Genomic DNA, 26,252 nt, shown 5'->3' with positions numbered 1-26,252 from the left:
TTTGAAGCACGTGGGAACCACAGCTTGGGCCAGGGAGAGGTTGAAGATCTCCGTGAACACCGGTGCTAGTTGATCAGCGCAGGCTCTAAGGACCCGGCCAGGGATTGCATCTGGTCCTGCTGCCTTCCTGGTGTTCACCCTCCTGAAGGTGTTCCTCACGGCATGCTCTGTGATGACGAATGCATTTTCTTCACTGGTGCACTCCGAGCGCGCACAGCCGTTTGTTGTTTTAATTGCTGCGGCGTCGAAGCGAGCATAAAACGTGTTCAGCTCATCAGCCAGTGAAGCATCTGCATTCATCATTGAAGAAGCTGGTCGTTTATAGTCCGTTATAGTCCGCAGTCCTTTCCACAGGCTCCTAGAGTCGCACTGTCGTAGCTGTGACTCTAGTTTTTCCCCGTAGCTCCGCTTTGCCTTTCGGACCGCGCTGCGCACGTTGTAGGACGCAGCCTTGTATAGGTCCATATTACCGGAGACAAGCCCTTCATTGTAGGCAGCGGTGCGTGATCTCAGAGCGTCGCGGATGTTTTTATCCACCCACGGCTTCTGGTTGGGAAACGTTCGGATGATAGTTCTTTCTGCTGTGTCGTCCGCTAGTTTCCCGATAAATCCCACAACCGCTTCCGTAAACATGTTGATGTCATCAGAGCTGCGCCGAGTTGAGGCTTGGGTGTGAAATTTATGGTTTTCAGGGTTTTTATCGTTGGATCTTTTCCCGTGTTGTAGTTGTGTGTCTTATTTTGAAAGAAATATTTACGCGTTACCATAGCGACCAGAGAATATTAAGGGGCAGAGAGGAGGATGTTACTCTCAATGGACGCTGCTAATAAATTTACACAATTACCCAGTGAATTCATGTTCATTATTATATTTACAAAACACCACAGTTTTTGTCTTGGTCGTATCATTTTATTTTGTTGTAATTATCCGCGACACCTTAAAGGCCAATCTGTGAAAATATTGTCTCACATTAAACTGGTCCATGGCGCAAAAAAGGTTGGGGACCGCTGTGCTACACCATGCTGCTCAGTAGATTAAGCATATTCTCCACCAATAGCTAAAATCACAATATATAATATGCATGCTGGGCCTGACCCTAGCATTAAAAAAATTGTCTTCTATAAAATTTTGGTGAGTCAATGTGAAATGTAGCCTCAGTTCTTTGTTCTTATGAGACAGTTGTGGCACCTGGTGTGGTCTTCTGCTGTTGTAGCCCATCTGCTTCAAGGCGCAATGCGCTGTCAGTTCCTCCATGTTCTCTGCACACTTTGGTTGTAACGAGCAGTTATATGAGTTACTGTTGCTTTCCTGTCAACTTGAGGCAGATTAGCCATTTCCCTCTGACCTCTGGCATAAATAAGGCATTTTCTCCCAGAGCACTGCTGCTCACTGGCTATTTTTTATTTTGCACACTATTCTCTGTAAACCCTGGAAATGGTCGTGCAGCAAAAACCCATCTCAGCAGTGTGTGAAATATGCAGGCAAGCCCCTCTGGCACCATGCCCTGCTCAAAGTCACTTAACTCACCTTTCTTCCCCACCCTGATGCTCAGTTTCAACTTCAGTAAATCGTCTTGACGATTTCTGCAAGCCTAAATGTAATGAGTGCTGTCATTTGATTGGCTGATAAGACATTTGCATTAATGAGCAGTTGAACAGGTATACCTAATAAAGTAGTTGGTAAGCATATGGTATTAGTGTGCTTTAAAAGCATATACACGTGCTGAGGCGCTAACTATAAAAACCTATAATGAATCAATCCTGTTAATAATGTTTATAAATATATTGACTCTCAAGACAAAATTCACCAATGAAATGCTGCCTCTCTCTCTCTGATGTTTGTATTGGCACATAAACACATTTGATTTAAAACACCATTAACACGTTTAATATTAAATAAGTGGCAGGAACAATTTAAGGAATTTAATTCTTTCTTTCTAAAGCAAAAAAAATTAAATCAATAAATTTTTAAAAGCTTAATTCATTAATTCTTAATTCACCGATCCCCGGATGGTTAGAGTTTCTGACTCAACATCCAAACTCATAACATGTTTCAGGCTTCTCAAATCCCCAGAGTGCTGCATTAATCTTGTACACATTCAATATTTCATTCATGAAGATGACGACTGTGCAGAGATTTATTGTGTGCAGGTTTATATATAGTATGTGAGATATTTCTGTAATCTACTGCAGAGGTGGGAAAAAGTATTGATGCCACTATATATTGTATTACTTATCATTTTATTTTTATTAGAGCATGTACGTATTCTAACATTTTTCATTGCCAAGTGACACCTTCATGAGTCTGTGGCAGTTTTTAATTGAATGATGGTGAAGTGAACAGAAGTTAACTAATATGTTGTAGAGAGGCGGGGAAATGGCGAGCAGAGGAACAACGATGGAAATAGCGCCGTGTTACGGTACTGTTTTTATCCTACGATTTCAACTCCAAAATATAATGAAGAAAAAAAATAATCCAACTTCATCAACACTCCACATTTCAGACTGCAAACCTTTTGTCATTTTTGATGATCCAGGCGCTGGCCTCGGGGTCTACAGATGCAAACAGCTGGCCTTCCAGCAGTGGAGGGAAACCCTGAACTCCAATGGTCATGTTGTCTGCCGTCAGCCTGAACTGCACCCCCTCTTTGGTGATACCCTCGGGCATGCGCACACACAGTGTGACGTCCTCGGTCGTCTGCTGCCAAAAGTAAATGGGATCTGAATTCAAAGGGGAAAGAAATGTGTGGTGCTGAAGTTAATGATCGTCCTGAGCCAGCTGTCTCTGAGTCATACATAAAAGATCTGATAGAGTGCAGACATTGAAGGAAATTACTTTTGAATATTCAGTCAACTGCAGATAGGAGACCATTAAAATAAATGGATCATCATAGCGCAAGTGGGGATGACCACGAATGAGCTCACAGCGAAGCTATTAAGGCAATTCGTATGCTGAATTTTAATGTATTGAATTATTAAAACCTACAAATTTCAAGTGAGATGAGTAAACCAAACAAGCATCTATTTATTTTCTAATTATTTCAACGTTTAGTTTATGCAACAACAACAAAAAACCCTTCAACTTTTGCATTATTAACAGGAAAACTAAATTATACTACAACAAAAAAGTTGTTTTGCATGTTACGTTCTGCTATATTGGGACAAAACATCGGCCACAAACAAAAAATGTAAATGAATCAACTGGTGGATCAACAGAAAGTTTTGAACGACCATTTTTTATAATGAACTAGTGGGCTATTGATAGTTGGGCAATTTTTTAAAATAATAAATCTTTTTAAAAACATATAGATTTTAATAATTGCTGTCCATCATTGTTTTTTGTTTAGACTGATCCACCTGTTAAGGAGGAGACAGAGTATATATGGACAGATATACATAAGTATTCTATAAGATATAATTTGGTCTAAAATGGGTCATGCAACATGACAATGAGCTCAAGCACAACAGCAAATTCACACCATGATGGCTAAAAAACAAAAGAATGAAGCCGCTGAACTGGCTGGCGTCCATGCGACTGCTGTGGCTGAACCGTGACTCCGAAAACCTCAATGAACTGAAGTAATGTTGTAAAGAAGAGTGGACCAAAATTCCTCATCAACAAAGCTTACAGGAACAATTACTTTAAGGTAGTAGAAGCACTAACTGACTCCCTTTAGCAGCCCTAACTACTGAACAGTGGGGCACACTCAGTTTATTACAGAGCTGTTAAGAGTTTTCACATGACTGTATGCATCCCTTATTAGATTCTTTACTTATAAAAGCAGATGTTTTTGGCATTATTTTAACATCATGATCTAGCAGAAATTCAAAAGGAGCCTCTTTAAATAACAAGTTATAATTAACAAGACAGAATCAGTTGCACAGAAGTCCACACTCCTGTGTTACAGTTCAATTTTGCCAAATTACCCTATTGCCCCTAAAATTACAAAGTAAGAGTATAAACCAGTATGTGGCTTTGGAGAATCAACACAGAAAACATCGTTTTCTGTCCTCTGTATGTGTAGTGTTTTAACAGAACAGCTACCCTCAACAGCCTCAGAGTGATTTTATATAAATGGATCACATGAAGGAAAGAATTTTACCATATTTATCATAAATGATGGAGGAAGAACTAAATTACAGCGACATTCTTGCGACTGTCATCCGTAAAACAGGCCTCATATTTATCTCTTTGCCGTGTAATCTTTGGCCTGCTTCTTTTGCTCCTCCTCCCTTGCAGATTCCACAAAACCACATCTGGTGGTCCAGTGGCCTGGTTTCCTCACCGTATCTCTTATCCATCTCCATCTTCTTATCTCTTCTTCTACAGATAGTTGCTTCACTTTTCCCCCCTAGTCTTAACTGAAGATGTTGTTATGCCAGTAGATCTTTAACCTCCTAAGACCCAAACTCTTTCATGGCATGCATTTTTAATTTCTCTTTGCTATTTGGGCTGTTTGGAACCTGATGAATGTAAAAACAAAGAATTACGTTTTGTTTTTTTACCTGATTTTTCTTTCTGAGAAAAATAAGAACAAGTGGATATCAGGCCCTTATAGAGCAAAATTTAGTATTTTGGTCTAGACAACCCAAAATGTGATGTCCACATATGTGGACCCAGGTCCTAGGAGGTTAAAATTTTCCTTAGGCAGCTGTTGATAAAGGTATGTATCTTATCTTTACATACCCTCCAAAATTTTGCACTGTAGAGAAACACTGATTCCACAGTGGAATTATTGAGTTCCAGATGTTCTCCAGCTGTAAGAATGCAGCTCTTGGTTTGCCCATTCTCACTTTTACATCCGTGTCTGTTCCTCCCTGCTTGTAACCAAAGGAACCGACTTCTTTAAGCCTGGATTCTACGAGCGTTACTCCTTCTATGTTGGAAGCATTTGTTTTCCAGTGACAATAAAATGCAATAAAGTAATTCACTTAAATTTAGTGCAACGTTCACTTGCCAAGCTAGCAGCTTTGATATGGTTTCAAGCCAGATGCTGACTCATGATTTCTTTAATGCCTCAGTATTGCTATGCTAATACAAGCTTTTATCAATGAAGCGCTGCTCTTACTCGAATGAAAGAGCCTGCCACATAAATCAAATGATTATCCATTAGCACTAATAGCGTATTTTAATACAGATCCAGATTTATTTTTCAATTTCAATTAGAGTATTTACGCAACAAGTAAAAGGAGTCAATTATAATTAGAGCGTAATGTACATTATGGTAATATGAGGAAGCTGAGGCACCGAACTGCTTTCTTTGAAGGCTTTTTTCACAACCATGACGACCACGTTTCCGCTCCAGCCTGTTCTCACCATTCCCCACGAGCCAACTTTCTGCTGCCTCTGACTCAGCACACATCAAATCTTTCCTTTCCTTCAGCTATGACGACGCCTGTGCTGTGTGGTATGCTATAATGAAACATAACACGAGTCGTCACGGGGAGCGTAACCAGCATCGGCAGTAATGCTCAGAACAGATGTACTCTGAATAAAGTGTAAGTCATAAAGAGGCAATGTTTGTTAAAAGCCTTGTTGGAGAATAGATGAGCAGCAGGCATCATGTTGTTCTTTAGATTCTCCTCTAAAAGTTCACAGATGCTTGATAAAATGACTTTGGCTTCTGAGAACATAATCATAAATGGCACAAACAATCCCGTCATAAATCTGTTTGCAGCCTTGTCCTTGAATGGTGTTTTCAAGACTTTATTTCTAAAATAAAGTCCCTTTGACTCCTTTTCATCTGTTGCTGATCCAACAGGAGATTTACGCAATATTTTCTTTCAGGCTGCAGCTTTTATCCTGTTTTGTCTGTTACCTCAGGTGAAAGGTTTCCACTTTTCTGTAATGCAGCTGCCAGGTATTTAAAAAGCAGCAAAGTACAGCAACCTGATCACTCACACAGCCCGCCTCATTTCACTTACTGAGAAAACTAAGAAATTACCCACATCCAATTTAATTTTGTGGCTATCACCACATTAGTTTGGCAAAATATGAATAAAAGTGAGAAAACTAAAGGAAATACTGCTTCTAGTCAAACTGATCATTGTTTATCGCAGGTCTTTTTAGAGCGCTTCTTAAAACAGCACCTCAAAAGTCTTTACAGAAACCACATGCTCTGCAAAAGACGAGGAAAGAAATATAAGTCTATAAAGGCAGGTTCTTAAAAATATTTTTTAAAATATGGGACAGGCAAAGCTGACCTGACGGTAATGGGCATTAGAGTTACTGAGCACAGGAGCTAAAACAGTAAAAGCCCTCTAGTACTGAACCTGGATGGTGGGACATTTAAGAGCAGCTGAGTGGTCCTGGTTCAGAAATATAAGAAGGTTTGATGCTTTAAAATACTTTCAGCGTGCTCAGGAAAACGTTTGATTTCTGAAAGTACAGGCGGCCTCGACAGGTCAAATAAAATCAGAGGGAAAAATGCTAAATATTGTCAAAAGCCTGACTCCTTCACTTTGATGTATGTTTTGTCTCTGGTTTGACAAATGAGGTTGAGGTTAAGGTTAACCTCCTATCCTTAAACGAATCTATTTCCAAGGTCGAGAGTCTCCCTCTGATCTCTCCTCCTACTACTTACATAACTTTTATATGCAGAGAACATCCTTAACCAGTGTTAAGGAATAATACCACTTCATACCATTTCAAATTGACAAGCAGCAAAGTACTGCTAATTGCACACACACACACACACACACACACACACACACACACACACACACACACACACACACACACACACACACACACACAAATTTGTAGATCAATTTTTTTAATTATAGAAATCTAGCTTAGAAAACTCGCAGAATATAGAAAAAAAACATTTGTAAATAAGGCATTTCCAGTTTGTTGTATCCCTTCAGGGGTCGTCTCAAAACAAGAATGCTACAGACACATATTGCTGCACTGTTTACAGTCCTACATCGGCACCTGTCAGCTACTGAAGGTCGTTTCCATTATAATGATTCTCTTTGCCAGGCCTACATTTAACATGCACGTGTATGAAAGACATTTTTATGCTTTTCTGATTAAAATAAACAAGCCACGCCTGTCCTATTAGTAATCACCTGCAGCTGAATATCATGTCTTACTCTGTGGTTTGCACAGCTCTTAGCAGACTGAGCATGTCACATTGAAATGAACTGACTGCATGAGTTTAGAAAACCATGCAAGTTTTGTAATTCACACCTATCAGCACTATTTGGGGACTGCACACACATACTTATTGGTTCCCTTTAGTAAATCTCGCCCTTGCTATCTTGCTATGATTTTGAATGCAACCCAAAAAAAGGTTGATAAACTCGCTCTTGTCTTTCTAACTTCTTTGTCTTCTTCAGGGATCACCACAGCCCATCATCTGCCTCCATTTCACCCTATAACAATAGCTTCTTCCCCATAGCATCATGGTATAACAATCAGGTTAAAAGCTCCACTGCCCTCTCAATTAGACATCCCCCAACCTCATCAGCACCAATCACCTTTCCACTCTTCATCCTCTTCACAGGTGCTCTCACTTCCTCCTTACTCATGCTCTGCCCTTCTGAATCCCTAACAGTCCTCTATCTGTGCTCTTCTATCTCTCTCATCATTTCATGCAGATCATTTTGTTTCCAACCAAATTATTTTATTTTATTATTTTATCTTCACTTTCTTTCCTGCATCTATTTTATCTCCCCTCGCTGTGGGCGAGAAATAATGCAGTTTTTAATCCACTAAATTTGAAGCTACACTTGCTAGTTACATTTAATATTAAAGACTTCACTTGAAAAACATACAACACTCTTAATAATTCTGAGTTGAGCTTACAAACAAGCATAGTGTACTTGGTGTCTCTCGCCACGTTTCAAATGAATTGTTGGGAGTTTCATTCATTACGGACTTCATTCAACCATGTAATTAATCTGTTTGACTGACTGGAAAAAATTAAATGATCCGATATTTACACAAAAGTAAAGATTAAAGTACAAAGAAATGAATGAAAATATATGAAGCAGAACATAATTTTTTTCATCTCTCCTTTCCAGTAAACTGACTCCTTGGCACCTGACATCTAGCTACCACAAACAAATGCTTCAGAGAGTTAGTTTTAACGATGTCATACTGTTATATTTTCCCTAGTACTGTTAATAATAAAAAATTTGAAGCCTCACACTTTTGCCTGTATAGTGTTTGTATTTATTTTTTTCTTGGTGCTGTTCTAACTTTAGACTTTTATAAACTTAAACAGAAGATAAAAAATAGCTTTTGCTTCAAAATGAGCACAATTTCAAGTGGGGGACCATCTCTAATAATGAGGGTTGGGTACACACCCACGACCAGAAGTTTTCATTTGAAGCCTGCTTTTTAAGCCTGAAGTTGAGAACTAAGTCCAGGGTTATGCGAGTCATTTACAGTGATGTACACTGTGAATCTATCCCCCACAATGAGACTGTCAATGCAGAGCTGTCTATAATGGCTGGTGGAGTTCAATCAGATCCACAAAATATCAACAAATTTGCCTCCAAGACATTTTACCTAATTTCCAAAACTGAAAATCAAGTTAAAGAATCATTAGTTTGACAAGCTGAAGGAGATCCAGTCTGCATCACAGAGGCATAAATGTAAAAGGGACAGAACAAGACTTCCAGGCAGCGATCTAAAAGTCCAGAGGTGCACTGGAAGAAGATCTTGAAGGTGAGGTTTTCGACTATTCCCTTTAACCCCACTTTGTCCTTAATTTAATTACGATTACAACCGCATGATTTTTCTCAAGCTGCAGTTTCTAAAACATGAGGTGTAAGTGTTTTATTATCATAACAATTAAATTAAAATATTCTTTCCTGTAAGCAACTCTTAGAACTACCAAATAACAATAAACATGTTTAAATGAAACAAAAAAGCAAGATTAGCATGAGCGAAATCATGTAATTGATGCGCAAACATCTCTGTACCAACCTTTTCATCTATAACAGCCATCATAAACAACATACGCTGATTATTGCCAAAGCCTGAGCAATTAAATTGTTCCAACTATGCAGCATCAAACCAACAGACCTGCTCCATATTTGGTGTAGATGTGAGAAACTAAGAGTTGTTCATTATCACCTTTTGTTGTCAACAAAGAAACTAACAAGGCAGGAGGAGGGTTGCCAAATCTTCCATTTCATTTTCCCAATCTTCTTTGCTCAGTGTTGATCTTTTTTGTTTATCTGTGTTGGAACTCAGTCAGCTGAAGTTTAAAATAATCCAGTTTTGTACGCCTATGCATCACTATAAATGACTGAACTCAAGGTTTTTGGTGTCCTTGTATCGGAATAATCATTTCCACCCACTTGTTTGGACATATTCTCTGTCATCTATATACTTTTTCTATACCCACATCTCGTCTCCTTAACACAGCACCAAGTCACTTCTATCTTTTCTGCTCCCTCTCTCGTCACTTACAAGCCTCTTTGAACATGTCTCCTCTCTTGACATCTAATCCATTACCTTTTCTTCGAAAGGAGAAAGTAAGAGTGCTGATAAAAGGATTGCCTGAAAAGCTGCCATTACTCTGCTTCGGCACCATCAACATGCACTTTGCCCTCTCTGGGTCATGTTGTGGTTTTTTTTAATATATCTTTTGAAGGAGAAGGTAGCTGTTTGTCTGCTTGTTTAGAGGTTGTGAGTATAACAGAGTTTAAAAACAAGAAAAGGGCCAAGATGGATACGAATGTTTAGTTCAATGTTTTTTTGCTGTAAAGTGGATCTATTATGAGCTTCCTTATTTTCTGTCTATATATGATGGATTCTCATACAAAAGATGGTCAAAATTTCAAATAATGTGCACAAATAAGCCCTGTCAACCAAAAGCTTCAAACCGCTGTAAATACTTAGTTTCAAAGTTTTCTCTATTCTTGACTCTGTATGATGTCATGTTGAAGGGATCAAATGTTAGGCTGACTTTATCCATCATCGTAAAGTCCAGGCTCACCTCCATATCAGCCTGTGTGACATCAGACGTTACATATTCAATAATCTCACTGCTCTCCTTGAACCTGTCTTTGTCTCTCTCCCCATTTCTCACCTGTACGACCGTTGTCCTCTGTCTTTCTAAAGACACAGATACGTTTACGTAGCCTACTGTTCTTCTTGAAACCAGCCCGAGTTTTCCACGACATTCCAGCAAATGTTAGAGGGCTTTCAAACCGATACAGGAAATGTTCCTACTTTTCATGACCATTCAAGCTTTTCTAATAACATTAAAAGAACATTTCGCTGCCTTTTCATCTTTACTTGTTTAATTTACGCCTTTATGTTCCTGAGCCGACGTCGAGAATCAATCAAAACACTTTAAATATCAATATGACACCTTTGACCACTCAACTTGTCTTAATTGGCTCCCTCACATGAAATATAGAAAAAGAAAATATTTTAGTGATGATTGAATTTAAGCCACATTATGCAAAATGCAGAAATTCCACAGTCACGGACACTTTATTAGGTACACCTTGGCTTGGACCCTGTTTTCCCTTCTGAACTCTTTTAATTTGTGATGGCACAGATTCAACAAGGTACTGGAAAGATTCCTCAGAGATTTGGAGCCACACTGACATGATAGCGTCATAAAGTTACTTCAGATCTGGCTGCGCATCCATGATGTGATCCTCATGTTCCATCACATCTCAAAGGTGCTTGTACTGGATTGAGATCTGGTGACTGTGGACGCTATTCGAGTACATCAAATTCATTGTCAAGAAACCAGTTTGAGCTGAATTGAGCACTGATATGAGGCAAAAATCACGACTCCAATGTTACTTTAGTAACCAGGATTAAAAATAAAATTAAATTAGAAATAACAAACAGGTAATTTTTATAATAATTTAAAAGTGAGTGGATTCTGTATACCAAATAACTTTTTTCCCACTGTCTAAAATGTGAGAACATGCAGCCCCTGAGTCAGAGTTAAAGAGTCTCTAACTGTGGAGCAGTGTGCAGACAGGGTTTATTTTCGGCATTATTAATTAAGTCATTCCATTACTTAACTATCTAATAAAATTATTCATGACTAGTATGCTGCAGGCCTACAGCAAGTCATCCAAAAAAGGGAAGAAAAAAAATCCCTCTCACTGCTGAATTAACTGAACATTTTAGTCAAAGCTCGTCAGCGAGACTGAGAGAATATGCTGAAGGCGTCTCACAGGTCCTGTGCAACAGGAATAAATGGCCTGGAAACACATCTGTGTACACAGACACAGATCACCTGACCTGACAGAGACCTCAGTCTGATTGGGAATATTCTGCCGCCCGCTCAGATGTTTCTATGGCGACAAGTGAACGAGTCGGTGTGCGCATTCAACCAGCAGCTCGGAAAGGTAATGAGCGAAAGAAGTCGACGTGACAAGCAAAAGCAACCGCGTAATGAATCTTAACCAGAAACAGTCCAATTACAGAAAAGGTGGGAGGGGTGGCAGTCGCACGTCTCATGGTGGAAGGCGGGAATGCCACTCGGATCTTTTATTTCACTTTCTGTCACTGTTTTAACAGATTCGCAGACAGCTTGACTTTCAGGTCAGTTTCAGACAGAATTTTTGAGACAAAAAATAATCATAATAAAAATACATCACTATAAATAGGATAAATGACAAGCCGTGTCACATTATTTTTAAGTGTTTTCTCACAGTCTCAAGCCTGAGCAGCACCGAGTCAAAGATTCTGATGAGGACAACGTGACTTTTCCTATATTAGGTCTGCACTCTGCACAAATTCTGTTGACAGAGATCAGCAGGGTCAGAAATGAGTGGCGGCACTGTGGTAAGGACAGAAAAAAAATGAAACAGGACTTCTGTTCCTTGCCAAGAGTTAAAATTACATGCACTTCTAAAGCATTGTATATTAAACAACAGCTCAACAGTTATGTACTATTACTGCTGATTTGGGTTTCTTGCATCTCAACACTCCTTGAAGAAGATGAACTTGTTTTTATTAATTAGGATTTATTTTGGAAAGTTAACTTCATGAGATAAAGTTTGTATTTTTCTCATTCTGACAGCTCAAATGCAAACACTAAAAAACTAAAAAGGAGCATTACACTTAGCTTTATTAGATACACATAGCTATAAGAATGCAGTCTAAAGCAGAAACCTCTGAGGAATAAAAAAGATGAATATGAAATGAAGCCAATACGGCAGGAGCCAACTACTGCAGTATTGAATTACACTTCTTTGAATGGCCAATTAAGCTGGCTGCAAATGTAAGTCCATTCTGATCAGCTCTCAGGCCGTGGTGAGTCTTATCGATAATAATGACGAATCAGTGTACAGAGACGAGGTACGACAGCGAACGGACTGCTGAACAAAACAGAAGAGACGATTGTTGACTTTAGAAGATCAGGGGTATCCACTCTCTGCTGGAAATATTGTAAAGGCCACAAAATTCCACAGTGTTCACCTGTCAAAAACACCAGCTTAATAGCCAAGAAGGACCAAGAGCGTCTCTCCTGCAAAGGCTGAGCAAAGTCCATCTCCTGCGCCCCCAGGCCTGTCGAGAGGTTCCTGAGCAGCTGCATCACTAGTATGGAAACTGCACAGTAACAGATCTCAAAGCACCCTGCAGTGCACAGTGAGAACAGCTGAGAAGATCATCCGAGGCTCTCTTCCCTTCATCGCACACGTTTATTTTTCCACACAAACTGCATTTGAAAAACCCACCAGCATTGTGGATGACCCCACGTACCCCTCACACAAACTTTTACCCTCCTGCTATGTGGCAAGAGGTACCAAAATATTCAGGCCCTCACTGCCAGACTGTGTAACGGTTTGTTCCCTCAAGTCATCAGACAGCTCAATACTCAGGAAAGGGACTGGCAACAAAACTGCACAGACACACACACACACACATAGACTCCACTAAGTATTTGTACTCTGTATTATATTTTAATTATATATTGCCTTATATATCGCATCGTGTGCTCCTGGAGGAATGTTTTTTAATTTCAAGATGTACTGTATTATCTGTATGTTACCTATATAATAAACCTCGATTGGATTCTTTTTCCACAGGCCGTCGCTCTGATGAACACTTATATCACTCATATATTGCCTTTACTAAAACATCCAGTATACCTGCTGCTAAACTAAAGCTGCTGTATATAGTCTTTGTTGTGCATACATGTACAACTGTGAAGCTCCCATGTATATACTGTTTTTGTGGTATCCATCCATATTTATTAGTCTGTTGTGTTAAGTACATTGAAAACAATGGAGAAAAAAGGGCCTAATTCCTTGTGTGTGTACACATACTTGCAACAAAGATGATTATTGCTATGATATTGTTGAAATGACAGTCAAAGCTACTTTACTTGATTTTAATAACCCTTGTGTTGTCCTGGGGTCATTTTTGCCAGGATGTAGGGCAACAGGTGTATGGAAATCCCGAGGACATTACAGGGGTTAAATAAGCACCCTTAGAGCCTGAAACAAAGGCTACTACTTGTGCATTTAACGTTATAACAGCAGGCGCTGAGTAACATTACTCAAGCTGCTCGCTGGCAGACTTCCCAGCGGCACCTTTTACCCACCTGTCTTCTCCACCTCCATGGGCTCTGGCTCGGGCTGTTCCACAGGTCTACCATCCACATGTGTAAAAACGAATGGCTTCTCTGATGCCAGCATCAGTCCCTTCCCTTTGGGCTCCAACGCTGCATAGTGAGGCACCGACTTCCCCCTGAGGACCCTCCTCTTCTTCACCTCATACTTTTTCTCCTGACCTGCGTGTGGAAATCAAAGGACACAGTGATCCCTGTGTAAAGTAATCTTTTCTAAACTCAGACGGAGACCAGGAGGAGTAGAAAAACATCTCATGTCAAGAAGCACTGCATGTACAGAACTCCCAGCAGTCATTACAGAGCGTGCTCAAGCCACTTATATTAGAGGGGATTGTTTACTTCTGTAGGTATTTTGTGCAAGGTATTAGCTTTTCAAAAGATAAAGAATGTGCCTGCAACCTGATAGTCAAGCAAAGCAACTGTATCATGGTTCCTTTCCCTATTGGTGATTTGTTTTAATGGATAATGATGTCATCTTAAGGATAATGCATTTTTTTCCCCATTTACTCAGTAACTGCATCTTGGTGCGAGGATACAAGGATGTGTTGAAACTTTTAAGTGTAAGCTTTATGATCAGTCTGTAAGTTTATACTTATATTTTTTAAGTTAAAAGTTCATTTCAAATGTAGCGTTTATTCTATATCATCTCAAAATTACCAGTTTGAATGACTAAATTGAAATCTCTCTTTCATGGACAACTGACTGAGCTTCAGATTCAAAAAGCTGGAACCTGCAGCTGTTTATCTGCAGAATATAAAAAGGAGACCTTGTGACAAGAAGGCAGACCATTTGCTAAGCCAACAGGAAAAATAAATCTGTGTGAAAAGTGAAAAAGCAGCTCCTGGCTATTCTACATTAACATCATCCGCCACGCTGCCCTTCAGTAAGACCCTTCTACTGCTCCAGTGATTCTACTGGGCAGCTTCCAGGCTTGGGTTTGTGAATGTGAGCAGCACAGATTATCACTCAGTGAAGAAATCATGAATAAGTAATAAATGAAAAACATATACTCACTTTAGTATTTTAATATTTACATCTGGTGGCATTTTTATTAATATATGCATATATATGTTAATAAAGTAACTGTCATAGTGAGAAGGCTTTATCAGTATTACCTCTTGATTTTAATTCATGAATCTTTTACATTTCTACAAAATAAGCAATGTTTTAAACTATGCATTTAGCACTATTATATTTTAGCCTAAAATTAGTTTAAGATGAGAGGGGAAATGCTAAAACATCAAAAATGAGGTATCAATAAACAGTTTTATAATCTCTTATTTTTAAATCATAAAGACAGCGTTAAAAGTTTGGCTCAGAAAAACCTGGGCATGAGTTTGATGATATGATTTTGTGCCCTTACACATGTTTTATTACAGTGATTCCCAAAGTGTGGGACGTGGCCACCTGGTGGGCCGTGAGGGTACTGCAAGTGGACCGCTGTAACAAAAGAAATTCACCTGGGAACTACACACAAGTACGTAAAGTTACATATTTATATAAATGTATTTATGTATCTAAAATGAATTAAAAAGTGGTAATAGGAGGTGGTTAGTTTGTGATATTACTCTCAATGCTCTTGTATTGATGTTTGTGTCCCGGTGGCAGGTCAGTCACACATTGGCCTTAACACTTTGCAAATGACTGGGTAGCATTAGCAATTTAATAGCCAACAGTGTATGGGGTTTATGTTTTTTAAAAAAATTTTCACGGAAATCCATCAGTTTCTCTTGTATACTGATTAGAGGGAAGAGTTAAGCTTGGGTGGGCACCGTGGGATTTTCTGGTTTTAAGTGGACAGCAACACTCTTCACTTTGGGAACGACTGTTTTATTACATGAAAAGTGACACTTCACAAAAGGTGGCCACCAGTCATATGTTTGAGGGGCTGGTGCCACTCCAAGTCCCCATTTGGCCATGTTCCTAGCCCAGACCAAATAGCCTTGATTAGCATTAGTAAAATATTAAGCAAATATCAAAGGGATGCATCTTTAAATCCAACAAAATGAAGAAGGGACTCTCGAAAGGCTGTCGTTTTTTTTCTACACAATATTTGACTCATCAGTCACGGTGGTATTCTTTCTCGGCAAGCACCGAGGACTTTAATGAAAATCTTTCTTGCCAATGTTTGCTTCAGAGTGCACTAATCTCATCTGGGACATAATATTTAAAGTCCATTAAAGGAAGAACATGACTAATACGCTATTACGGTTTAATTAAGAAGGGTTTCAGTTTTCTACTGAAACACTGTTAACAGAAAAAAAGGAGGCAAGGAAATTAAAATTAAATCACAGGCTTGAAACTGATATACTAATCATTTATGACACACTGGTCTTATCTTACTTCATGCTCGATTATCATACTCAGTCAATCATCGCACCACCCACCTTGTCCTGCAGTGTTGGCGACTGTGATCCACTCGAGAGACACTGAGTATCCACTTCCTTTGGTTTCCTCCGGGTCTTTCTGGACACGGAGCAGCAGAACCTCCATGCTGTGAACGCCAGCCTGGACGTGTGAGACGCTGTGGAGGATGGTGAAAGGTTCCCCCAGGTCTTCATTGAACAGTGGCTGCAGGCACAGTAACAAGATGATTTTTAGGAATCTAACAGGGTACTGCTGCCAGTATGGGAGAAAAAACTGTCACCAGAATTTTGCAAATGTAAAGATCCTCTTGTACAGATATGCTAAGATAAAACGAGTGATTTAAAGTAAATGATCTGTAGTGCTACCAACACAAAGCCTCAAAATCCTACATCAAGTTGTTCTCAAGTTATCGTATTCACAAGAATTTCAGGTAACTTTAACTCCGACCTATGAGCTTGAGGTCAAAGTTAAAGGAATTCAAGCTCGTACAAGGTTTTTAGTAGATACACCTATGGGACCAAAATCCTAGGGGTCTTCCTGCTCAAGTTATTGCATTTATTCAGAAAACTTGACCTCTGACCTTGACTTTGAGATCTAGGTAATTGAAATTCAAACTTGTCGTGGATTTTTAGTAAACACACCTATGGCATCAATTTGAAGCTCCTACACTGCCTTGTAAGTATACCATACGAACGGCAGCACAGATGATCTAAAGTTTGTGATCATTGTTCAAGGTTAGTCTTTAGTCAGTCACACAATCTTCAAGACCACCAATCCCAGATGATTGGCGAGTGGTTGCTGAAGGTTGCTGGCAGTCATTATGTGAAATTGGTGGCTAAGAGATTATAGGGTGCTGCACCAAAAACCTTCTCATGATAGCTCTGATTGCTAGTAGACTGCCACAGTCGCCCATAATTTAATGGAAGATACTGAGTTGTTTGTCAAAACATCAAATCACCTTCGAACCACAGGCGATCAAAGCAGTCTGTTAGCAATCAAAGCAATCCCAATGACATTTGGAGTTGTAGAGGTCTTTACAACCAATTTCATCTAGTGACAGCCAGCAACCACTGGACTGCAAGTTAAAGAAATCAGTCGTGCAGCTACAAGTGAACAAACTATTTAATCTGCCACCCTGCTTTCATTGAGATTTATTTCGTTATTCAGCTCAAGCCTCTGTTACCTCTGCTTTATATAATCAATTGCTGTCCCAGACAGTCTGAATATTTGCCATGTACATTTAAATCTTCTTCGCAATTCTTGTTAATCATTTGAAACAAGTTAAAATGCAGCTGGAAATGTGACACAGTCTAAGCAGAGCTGTATTGTCTACTAAAAATAAGACTAGAATAGCTTTTGAATGAATTGACCAAGCAGAGATTTATCCTTGCATTATCTTTTAAAATGGAAGAAATGATAAAACGTAAATAGTTATACATATTAGTAGCTATAGGCACATGAATATAGCTGTGAGATGTTTTAATGGAGCATCAAGTGTTGTTAAATGGCTTTAAATGGTCTACTCTGCACTCGAAAACTGAGACATTTCTCTTTATTCTTCCAATAAAATGCTAATTCAAGCTAGTATTTCTAAATCAGGGTCTTCAGCTGTCTGGTTGAAGAAGATGATGCGATCCCAAGAAGCCCAAATTGAATGCATAAATATCTGGCTTATGAGACACTTTATTATTGTACACATGAAACACACACACACTAACATAGACTGAGAGATGCAGCGTGCTTTGGCTGGTGTCCCTAAGTGCTGAATCTTAAAAATAGAACTCTGGACGTCGGTAACTCGAGGGTTTAAATCTTCATTATAAATTCCAGTCTTGAACTTTGCCTTCACAAATGCATCAAGTGTCCCTGTTCAGAGAGGGAACTCTCATTTGTAACCATTCCCCACTGAATTCAGCATAAAGCGCACAAAGACTTGCTTCCTTACAACTACAATTTCAATTTCCAAAGCCCGACCAAGCTTTTTAAACACAGAACGCTTGAATTGCTCCGACAATATCCTCTGGGGAATAATTAGACATTCCATAATCAAAAAAATACAATTATTGGCTATTATCTTATTAATAAACTTCTTAACTTGGATATTCAGTTTAATGAAATGTGATAAATGTAAATATTTTAACTTTAAAGAGTACTGACCCTTTAAAATCTGCTCTCAAAGTACATCTACCTGTATTTTTCAGTGGTCCTGGATGTAGAGCCCATAAAGAGATAACAGAGTATGTTCACAATGGATGCAGAATTTTTCAAAGCGGTTCAATAACATCAGTGTAGCTGATCCACCATTATAAAGCTGTTATGTACTGTTACAGTTTTGACTTGGTTTTTCAAATGTCACTCTGGCCAAAGGAGGATTTTTTTCATTTAAATATTATCCCAGATGTCTTTTCGTCATGGAGCCCAAGGCTGTCCTTTTTGGCCTTTGAGTTACTACTTACTGAATGTGAAATTTTTAGAGCACCATCTGCCATGCTCACAAAAAAAGACATTTCTATTATGAACAAATCGAGTGAAAAGATGGAGCCTTACAAAGTGTGACCATGTCTGAATACTCTCCGACTTGCCCATCTCGCTCTGATTTTCACCCAAATCCTTTCGCTTCCCACTGAAGTCCACTCTTGCAAACATATAGTTTCATAGTGCATGAAACTATTAATCACAGTCCTCAAATCAGTATTTAAGAGTCACCATAATGTTGCAAACATACACAGTGTCAGATTAGTTTGCGAAGGATGGCTAAGCTTACCAAATTAGGGTTTCTTTCCTTCGGTTGCTTGGGTATACTGTATTCCAGTTTATTCTGACAAAGCTAAGAATAACACATTTAATCAAGCAGTATTTCAACTAATACTTTATTTAATTGCAATCCTTTTTGATATTTAGTGACTCAAAATTACATCATCAGAGACATTTGGACATTCAAAACACCTCCAATTTTGCCCAGTTTTGACCTAATTTATGACAGCTGTGAACACGCCAATGAGCTAGTGACTAACTGACTTAACAACTGTCAGTTGCAAATGCTAATAATTAATTGTGCTAAGCCAAGAAAGCAGAAGAAAAAGCAGCACCGGTATTACAATAGTACACAGAGGGAATTCAGGTTTGTGTCTTTTTACCTTCACTTCAGCGGCAAAAAATATTTCAAACACGTCTGTGCGTCACTTACAGCAGTAAACACCACGTCCATACTTACTTCCCACTTCATATGGGAGCTGTCTCCCCTCTTGCCTGTGCGGAGGAGGTACAGTCGACCGCTACCATCCGACAGAGCTGCCCAGGTCGCCGAGGTCAGGCTGAGGGAGGCGCAAAGACGATCCTCACACTGGCTGGACTCGACGTCTACACGGTAGACCTCTCTCGGCTTCCCCAGGGCGGTGTCCTGAATTCAGAACACAACAGACCCGTAAGCCAGTACTGCATTCATAAAAAAAGATTAGGCCATTTAGATTCATTCCTATCTGCAGAGGAAATCTCAGTGTGCTGGTGTATGAGAATGAAACAAAGTCATTGTGTATTTGATTACTTGATTAAGTCAGTGCATCAAATTTCAGAAACAACAGAAAAATGCCTATTTTAATATCTCAAAGTGCATGTTCTGTCCAGTTAACACTAAAAAAATACATTTATAATATGTTAACACCAATTACTGTACTGCTTGACTGTTAAGGGGAGGAGGGATGGATGAATGGAATAAAGACCGGATATCAAGTAAGCTCATTTCAGTGCTCTAGATGGAGAACAACATGGCAAAACTGATTTTGTCACCACTTCAGTTTAGCATTAGAAAATATTGTAGGATACTGGGAAATATGTGATGCATGCACTCTTACAGCTAACATCCAATCAAACAATAAGAAGTCCAGTCATGAATCACAAAGACTCAAGACATTGAATAGGCGGCTCAACTCCAGAAGATGAAAAAGGTTGCTGCTTCCATCCCATAAGAGTTTTACAATAAGCATCTGGGTCGAAGACATAAAGTCCAAATGATTTTGCATTAATTTCTTACTGTCTAAAGTCTTATAATCTAAAGAATGGTACAATGAGTAAGAGAAAACATGTACCCCTCAGGGACAGATACAGTTAGCAGCTGTCATGTGGCCACTCATGTGATTCAACAATCTGAAAGCCTTATTAGTAATAGATAGATATGCCACCACATGAGCATCACAAATTGCGTGAAGACAGAGTTTTTCAAAAGGACTGTGGAGAAGCTACCCCGTTGTTGCCATGGAGCGTGGCACGGCACATTATATCGCTACACCTTTGGTATCACTTTCTCCAGCATCCGTGCCGTTAATGCCCTGAAACGGAGTGTGAAACGTCTATGTGCAATGTGCCGAGCAACCGAGCACAAAAGGCTGAAGGATGATAATTATCATGTGATCACTGTAATTAGAATTTGAGCAACACTTTTCCATAAATTTCATTTAATGGTGCCACTGAAAACCAGAAACACTGTCTCGCAGGATTACAGTGTGATGATCATCAAAGAAAAAAACTCCAGTGAGACACCAATTATGTCTAATTATGGTCAATGATGACTAAGACATAAAAGAAGGCTCGGTGGAAAAGGTCATGAGAACGATTTTGCTCCTCATCTCAACATCTTGGTACGGGGTAACAATACCAATCAGAACCTTGAGTCAATTATATAATCGCTCCTGTGATTAACTGGAGACCTACAAGGGCTCATCCAAACTTTATGTGCTCGGGTGATTCATACGACAGACAAAAGACTGCACAGAAAGTTGTGGTTCACACTAAATACTAAGAGCCACGTTTATTCTGACATTTATTATTTTGCATCTTGACCAAGAATAAAAAGAGGTTAGAAATAATGTTATATAATTTAACATAACTTTTAAAACTCTTGTGTTTCACAGACATCCTTTCTCTTCCCACAACCTGCTGATGCTCAAGTGTTTGGTCACCACCTACTGGCACATCAGGCGCATAAAAATCCTTCACTGAATACACCATCACAACATCAGGTCCATAATATGAAACGTTATATAATGGAAACATAAAACAATACTATAAAACAAAGACCTAAATTTGCCTAAAATCATTTGCAAAGACTCCAAACTTAGAAGTGATTTAGGAAAACTCTCGATTACATAAATTCACATGGTGAGAGTTAGATTTCAGGTTAAATCCATTTGTCATGATGGTAAATTTAATCCTTGATCTAAATTATTATAATAAATAAAATTCTTCAGCTTCTACGATTTACTGTTATAATACATGGGAGCTCATCATGTCTGTGAATGCTCTACGATGTGAAAAATAAAATAAACTGCTTCACAGCATGAGGCTGTGAAAGCTATCAGCGTGTTGCTCTGCTGATGACGGTCGAGTAGACCCAACTTGCATTTTTCCAGCTCCGAAACACTTTAGCTATGATGACTTTGTCAATGCTGGGTTTATTATAAGATGTAACAGAATACTGACTAGAATCTTTACCCATGAAACATGTAACCAGCAGCTTTAATTACCTCACTGTTATTCTGAATTTGGAGCACATACTAATGGCACTAATGTATGCACATGATTGACCTGTGGCTCGTTTTTTCTACAGCTGCCAAACCAAACTGTTATTATGCTGGCAAGTTAACTACCATTAGTCAGCTGTAATTAACCACACAGTGTAATGCTTTAACTACTCAGTTTGTCTTAAGTGTTACATTAAATTTTATTCCTCTAACGCCTAAAAAGATAAATTAACCTTATTATGCAAAGCGCAAAGACTTTATTTAATCACCAGGATGAAAAAAAAGTGGCAAAGCTTCTTCTTTCTGCCAGTTTCTCCTCTGCTTAGGGAACTCCTAAGTAGACCCTGATTAATACGCTGTCAGGGCTGATATATTATGTATTAGCTATTTACCAATATATCAGTATCTGTAATTATAAAAACCAATAAACGTACATTTAAAAAGTACGGAAGAGACAGAAGAAAGGCCCTTTCAACCATGAGTGTTGTAAAGTTTTGTCAACCTGAGGGCAACACGTGTTTGGAACGCCACAAACAAACCAACCAAATGATGCGAACAGAGCGTAAACATTAATGTTTATATGTTTGTTTGTTTTCAAGGTGCCTGTATTTGTATAGCACTTTACTAGACCTTTTACACATCCAGTCATCCACCCATTCACACACACTGGTGATGGCAAGCTACATTGTAGCCACAGCCACCCTGGGGCGCACTGACAGAGGCGAGGCTGCCGGACACTGGCGCCACCGGGCCCTCTGACCACCACCAGTAGGCAACGGGTGAAGTGTCTTGCCCAAGGACACAACGACCGAGACTGTCCAAGCCGGGGCTCAAACCGGCAACCTTACGATTACAGGCGAACTCCCAACTCTTGAGCCACGATGACATTACATACTTGTGTTTTTGTTTGTTTGGTTTCTTTTTGCGTAGGAAAAACTCCAAGCAAACTGAGCACACTTACCATGTTCATGTGTGGAACAATGAGCAGCATCACGTAAAAATAGTGCAGTTGTGAATACACCTTAGACGTCAATGGAGGGGCAACAATCATAAATAGGCCAAAAAACAAGAGGATTTGCAAACTCACCAGCGTAACGGTGAGATTAAGGACCCGTCCTTTGCAGTCCACAAAGTAAACACTGTCCTCATACCAGGGGTCTAAATGCAGGTAATTATACATGCCAAAGGCACGCATGTGTTCCAGGGTGTACTGAGTATCCTTCAGCTTGACCTCCTCCACGGCTGCGGCAGATATGAAAAAGAAAAGATTAAATATGGCAGTAATCAAATTTCTGTTATTTATGTTTTTACTTAAAAAGCAGTTTAACCTTCTGCCTTTCCTACAGTTGCTTTGTGGAAAGTGTTACATATGTCTTAACATATCTTAATATTTCAACATTTTACTCTAAGATGAACTATTGGTGACAAAAAAACTGCAATTAACTATTTTTACAGCTACTATTTGTCTGAATTATTCCCACTAAATAAAGTATTGTTGTTGTTTTTTTAAAGCACATTAATCACCTTGTAATATGCATACCTGCATCTACTGTGAGTGGATGTCTGTGCAAAGTGTAAGCACCTTTTTATATAAGTAAGACTGTATCCAAACCAATGTTATAATGAATTCTCCTGTTAGGCACACACTTCATAGATTCTTGATTTTTGGCCCACACTAGCTGTTTTATAATCTGGATAAGAGACGTAGTAGAAAACACCTGGATGCAACTCAGGTGAGCTCAGCTGGCCTGTTTCGATTAAAAGGAATTAGCAAGCTTTGGTATATGATTATGCAAAATATCGTTTTAATCACTAAAGTACATTTCTGGATCAGCAGCCCCACCAATTTAGTATTGTTCAAACTTAAGTTAAGATCTTGAAGTTAAAACACGTATTACAAAACTAACCTTATAACGTAAAGTAGGTGCAAGCTCCCTATGATTGTTTTTAAGTTATTTAAAATTGGTGCACTTGACTTGTCCTGGCAATATAAATGAGTTATGTATGTGTATGCAGTTCAAACTGTAGTAATTAGTCACTTCAGCGTTAATCTGTTAATTTTCAGTGGTTTAAACAATGCTATTGTTCAGATTTTTCTTAGTGATCATGTGAAAGCTCATTAGGTTACAGTGGTGGGCCTTAAGATCTCATTCTGAGCCACTGAGCTACAGATACAGTTGCCAAAATATTATGTAGCATCAACAGCTGACGTCGTCACGTAGTGGCAGCTAATAAAATGTCTGAGATAATGTCAAATAACTTACATTGCTATTCCTATTTAATGTTATACTGGACAGAAGTTATACTGGACCTTTATCAGGGCTAGGCTAGCACACTTGCTAACTGCACTGCATTAAGTTTTTCTCACCAGCATCCAGCTCTATGTTGTACGTCGGTATGGCGTCCAACGATAACCTGTAACTCTCAAAGTTTGGGTCCAGCAGGTCTCTGTTGACCTTTAATGAGTAGTTAGACGCAGTCATGTCTTTTTCAATGAGACTGGCTTATTGACAAGTTGATGACAGCCTGTATGCAGCAAGAGGAGGAGGGTGAGGTGTAGCCAGCGTGATACACATTTCCTGTGTTTTCGTCATTGTTTTCTCACACGGAGCTATTTTACGACGGACAAAACCTCCCAGGGCGCAGGGGAAGTTGAGTCCTGAGCTAATTTCTCTTGAAATGCTTAAGTAACTGTTTTAATGTAGTGTTTTCAGTTTAAATGTATTGTATTATATTTGTTGTTATTAAACAGGTATTTTGAACACTAATGAGACTATCATTGGTTATTCAGGTTGACGTTGAAAGATTAACCGCTCCAAAGCCGGAACTTTTAAGCGTTGAACGTTTTTAGACGGTTCAGTTGCGTAAAGGGACCTTATGTTCCCCAGCTGATCCTTCTCGATAACGGTAGCGGCTACCTGATAGGGGGCTAAATTAGACATTATAATATATGTTTTTATTACTCTCTTTCTTCCGAGCTGACTGTGTCGGTGTGTGTGTTTAATTTCAGGCGGATCATGAGCAAAGATTCCCAGATGAGGGCTGCAATAAATCAGAAGCTGATAGAGATGGGGGAACGGGAGCGGTAAGCGAGTCTTTCGCTGCAGTGATTTGATGCTGGATGGTTTGGCGTGGTTTTGAATTGCACAGATTAAGCCACATAATGTGAATTAAATGTGTGGCCGCAGGTTGAAAGAGTTGCTCAGAGCGAAGCTGGTGGAGTGTGGGTGGAAGGATCAGCTGAAAGCACACTGCAAAGGTATTTGACTTGTTCTTATGTTTGTGTCCGGTGATGCTGTCGTGGTGCTATAAAAACAAAAGTCACTAAAGTCATTACCTCCCGTTTGAGCCAGATGTGATCAGAGAAAAGGGCCTGGAGCATGTCACAGTGGAGGACCTGGTCACAGAGGTCACACCAAAAGGCAGAGGTACAGTACAGATGTTCAAACGCAACAGCAGGGGGAGGAAGACTGTTAGAAGTGATGAGCATACTCATTTGCATCGTTGGTTTAGATGTACATGTCAATTTATTTATTTAGCACTGCACATAATCTTTAATACATCTTTGTGCATGCTAACTAACAAACTGCTAATGTTGTAGGTCAGCACTACTTATTGATTACAGCTCTTACAATTTCAGGTTTCCCTGATATACAGTCTTGAACCACCCCTCACTCCTTTATATTTTTCTTCCAAGGAGCCAGACGCTGTATTTTCTCTAAACTGTTTTGAACTGGTCTTCAGTAGTAGTTCTTCAGACTTTCTGAAGGTCTTTCAGAGTTTGTCTTTGGACATTGACTGCCCATTTGAAGATGCCTCAGTCATTTTAAATGAGCTTTAGCCTAGAGAAGATGGCAGTGTTTCTGGATCATTTTCCATTATTTGTGCATATTGGATATTAACCATTATTCGTGCATGGCATGGTGATTTCTGGAAATGTTTCTGAGCTTCGTAGGAAGTTTTAGAGGGAGCTGGTGCCTCTTAAAAGTCATATTTTATCTACCAGGCCAACACTATAACATACATAGAAAAAATATTAGAAACAGCTGACAGGATGACAACTTCTGACAATAAAAGTATCGTGTTGTGTGAGTATGTAAGTTTCTATTTTGTGTTCTGACTTACCTCTCTTCATCTCTTTCCTCTGCAGCACTTGTACCAGACAGTGTGAAGAAAGAACTCCTCCAGAGAATCAGAGCTTTTTTAGCTCAACATGCAACCTTGTGAATGACACACTTCCCTTTTTTTTTTGTTTGTTTGTTTGTTTGTTTTTACTCACAGTTGATCCACGAGTGAAATCCAAACTGTTGTTTATTGTGTTCATTTTAGTGCTAATTTTATTTTTTATTGTGTGTTTTCATATTGATTTTTAGTTTATGCTGCAGTTTTGGAGAAGAAAAATAAAGTCATGCCTATTTTGGTCATTCTTGTTGTAATTGCTACCTGTCTGGTTGATCAAAACCCAAAAGTGCAGACAAATTAAGTCTTAGTGCAAAAGGCAGTGGACACCCTCGACCGGTCCCCAGTCTGTCGCCCATGTCAAAAAAACAAAAACTTATAATTGCATCATAAACTTTGAAATGTTATTTATTTACAGTTGTTGGGAAAATACACCCCAGAAATAATAATGTTGATTGGCAGTAGGTTTTACGGATCAGGAGTTAATAAAAAATGACCTGGTCTTAAACACGTCTTGAAATTAGATAAATATTATCTCAGATAAATAACAAAACATAACTTACTACACAAAATACAAAAAGAGTGTGAAAAAAAGTACATCATTACTGCCTCCATAGGAATTA

General features: G+C 39.1%; 2 protein-coding genes across 3 annotated transcripts in view; one reads left to right on the top strand and one right to left on the bottom strand.

Moving 5' to 3' along the window:
- The window catches only part of nudcd1 (NudC domain containing 1), a 56,618-nt gene extending 32,554 nt beyond the window's left edge, over positions 1–24,064 (bottom strand). Inside the window, exons 1-6 of the mRNA XM_085262627.1 lie at positions 23,819–24,064; positions 22,538–22,692; positions 19,149–19,334; positions 15,955–16,138; positions 13,541–13,729; positions 2,513–2,720 (exon numbers count right to left, since the gene is read on the bottom strand). Coding sequence (XP_085118753.1) covers positions 2,513–2,720; positions 13,541–13,729; positions 15,955–16,138; positions 19,149–19,334; positions 22,538–22,692; positions 23,819–23,933 — 1,037 coding nt within the window. The 5' untranslated portion in view covers positions 23,934–24,064. The remainder of the gene's footprint in view (positions 1–2,512; positions 2,721–13,540; positions 13,730–15,954; positions 16,139–19,148; positions 19,335–22,537; positions 22,693–23,818) is intronic.
- On the top strand, positions 23,857–25,874 carry LOC146548815 (transcription and mRNA export factor ENY2-2). Of its 2 annotated transcripts, none has more exons than XM_085262629.1 (5): positions 23,857–23,999; positions 24,461–24,535; positions 24,639–24,709; positions 24,804–24,878; positions 25,601–25,874. In XM_085262629.1, exons 2-5 carry the CDS (start codon positions 24,468–24,470, stop codon positions 25,675–25,677), a joined length of 291 nt encoding a protein of 96 aa, XP_085118755.1. In that variant the 5' UTR covers positions 23,857–23,999; positions 24,461–24,467; the 3' UTR covers positions 25,678–25,874. The 2 variants fall into 2 exon arrangements, with proteins under 2 accessions (XP_085118755.1, XP_085118754.1); XM_085262628.1 differs by lacking the exon at positions 23,857–23,999 and adding an exon at positions 24,210–24,357.
- The last annotated feature ends 378 nt before the right edge of the window (positions 25,875–26,252 follow it).

Source organism: Mchenga conophoros, linkage group LG22 (assembly GCF_057382185.1).
Source record: "Mchenga conophoros isolate Kocher_MC1m ecotype Shallow Benthic linkage group LG22, M_conophoros_male_GT1.1, whole genome shotgun sequence".
NCBI classification, from domain to species: Eukaryota; Metazoa; Chordata; class Actinopteri; order Cichliformes; family Cichlidae; genus Mchenga; species Mchenga conophoros.
The sequence above is the reverse complement of the archived record's forward strand: the minus strand, read 5'-3'. Positions and strand labels throughout refer to the sequence as shown.

What these genes read in the sequence shown, in the direction of transcription:
- LOC146548815 (XM_085262629.1), top strand. Translation starts at nt 24,468, where the DNA reads ATGAGCAAAGATTCCCAGATGAGGGCTGCAATAAATCAGAAGCTGATA. An exon ending in GAGATGGGGGAACGGGAGCG is followed by an intron (nt 24,536 to 24,638) that starts GTAAGCGAGTCT and finishes GTGTGGCCGCAG; the next exon opens with GTTGAAAGAGTTGCTCAGAG. An exon ending in GCTGAAAGCACACTGCAAAG is followed by an intron (nt 24,710 to 24,803) that starts GTATTTGACTTG and finishes CGTTTGAGCCAG; the next exon opens with ATGTGATCAGAGAAAAGGGC.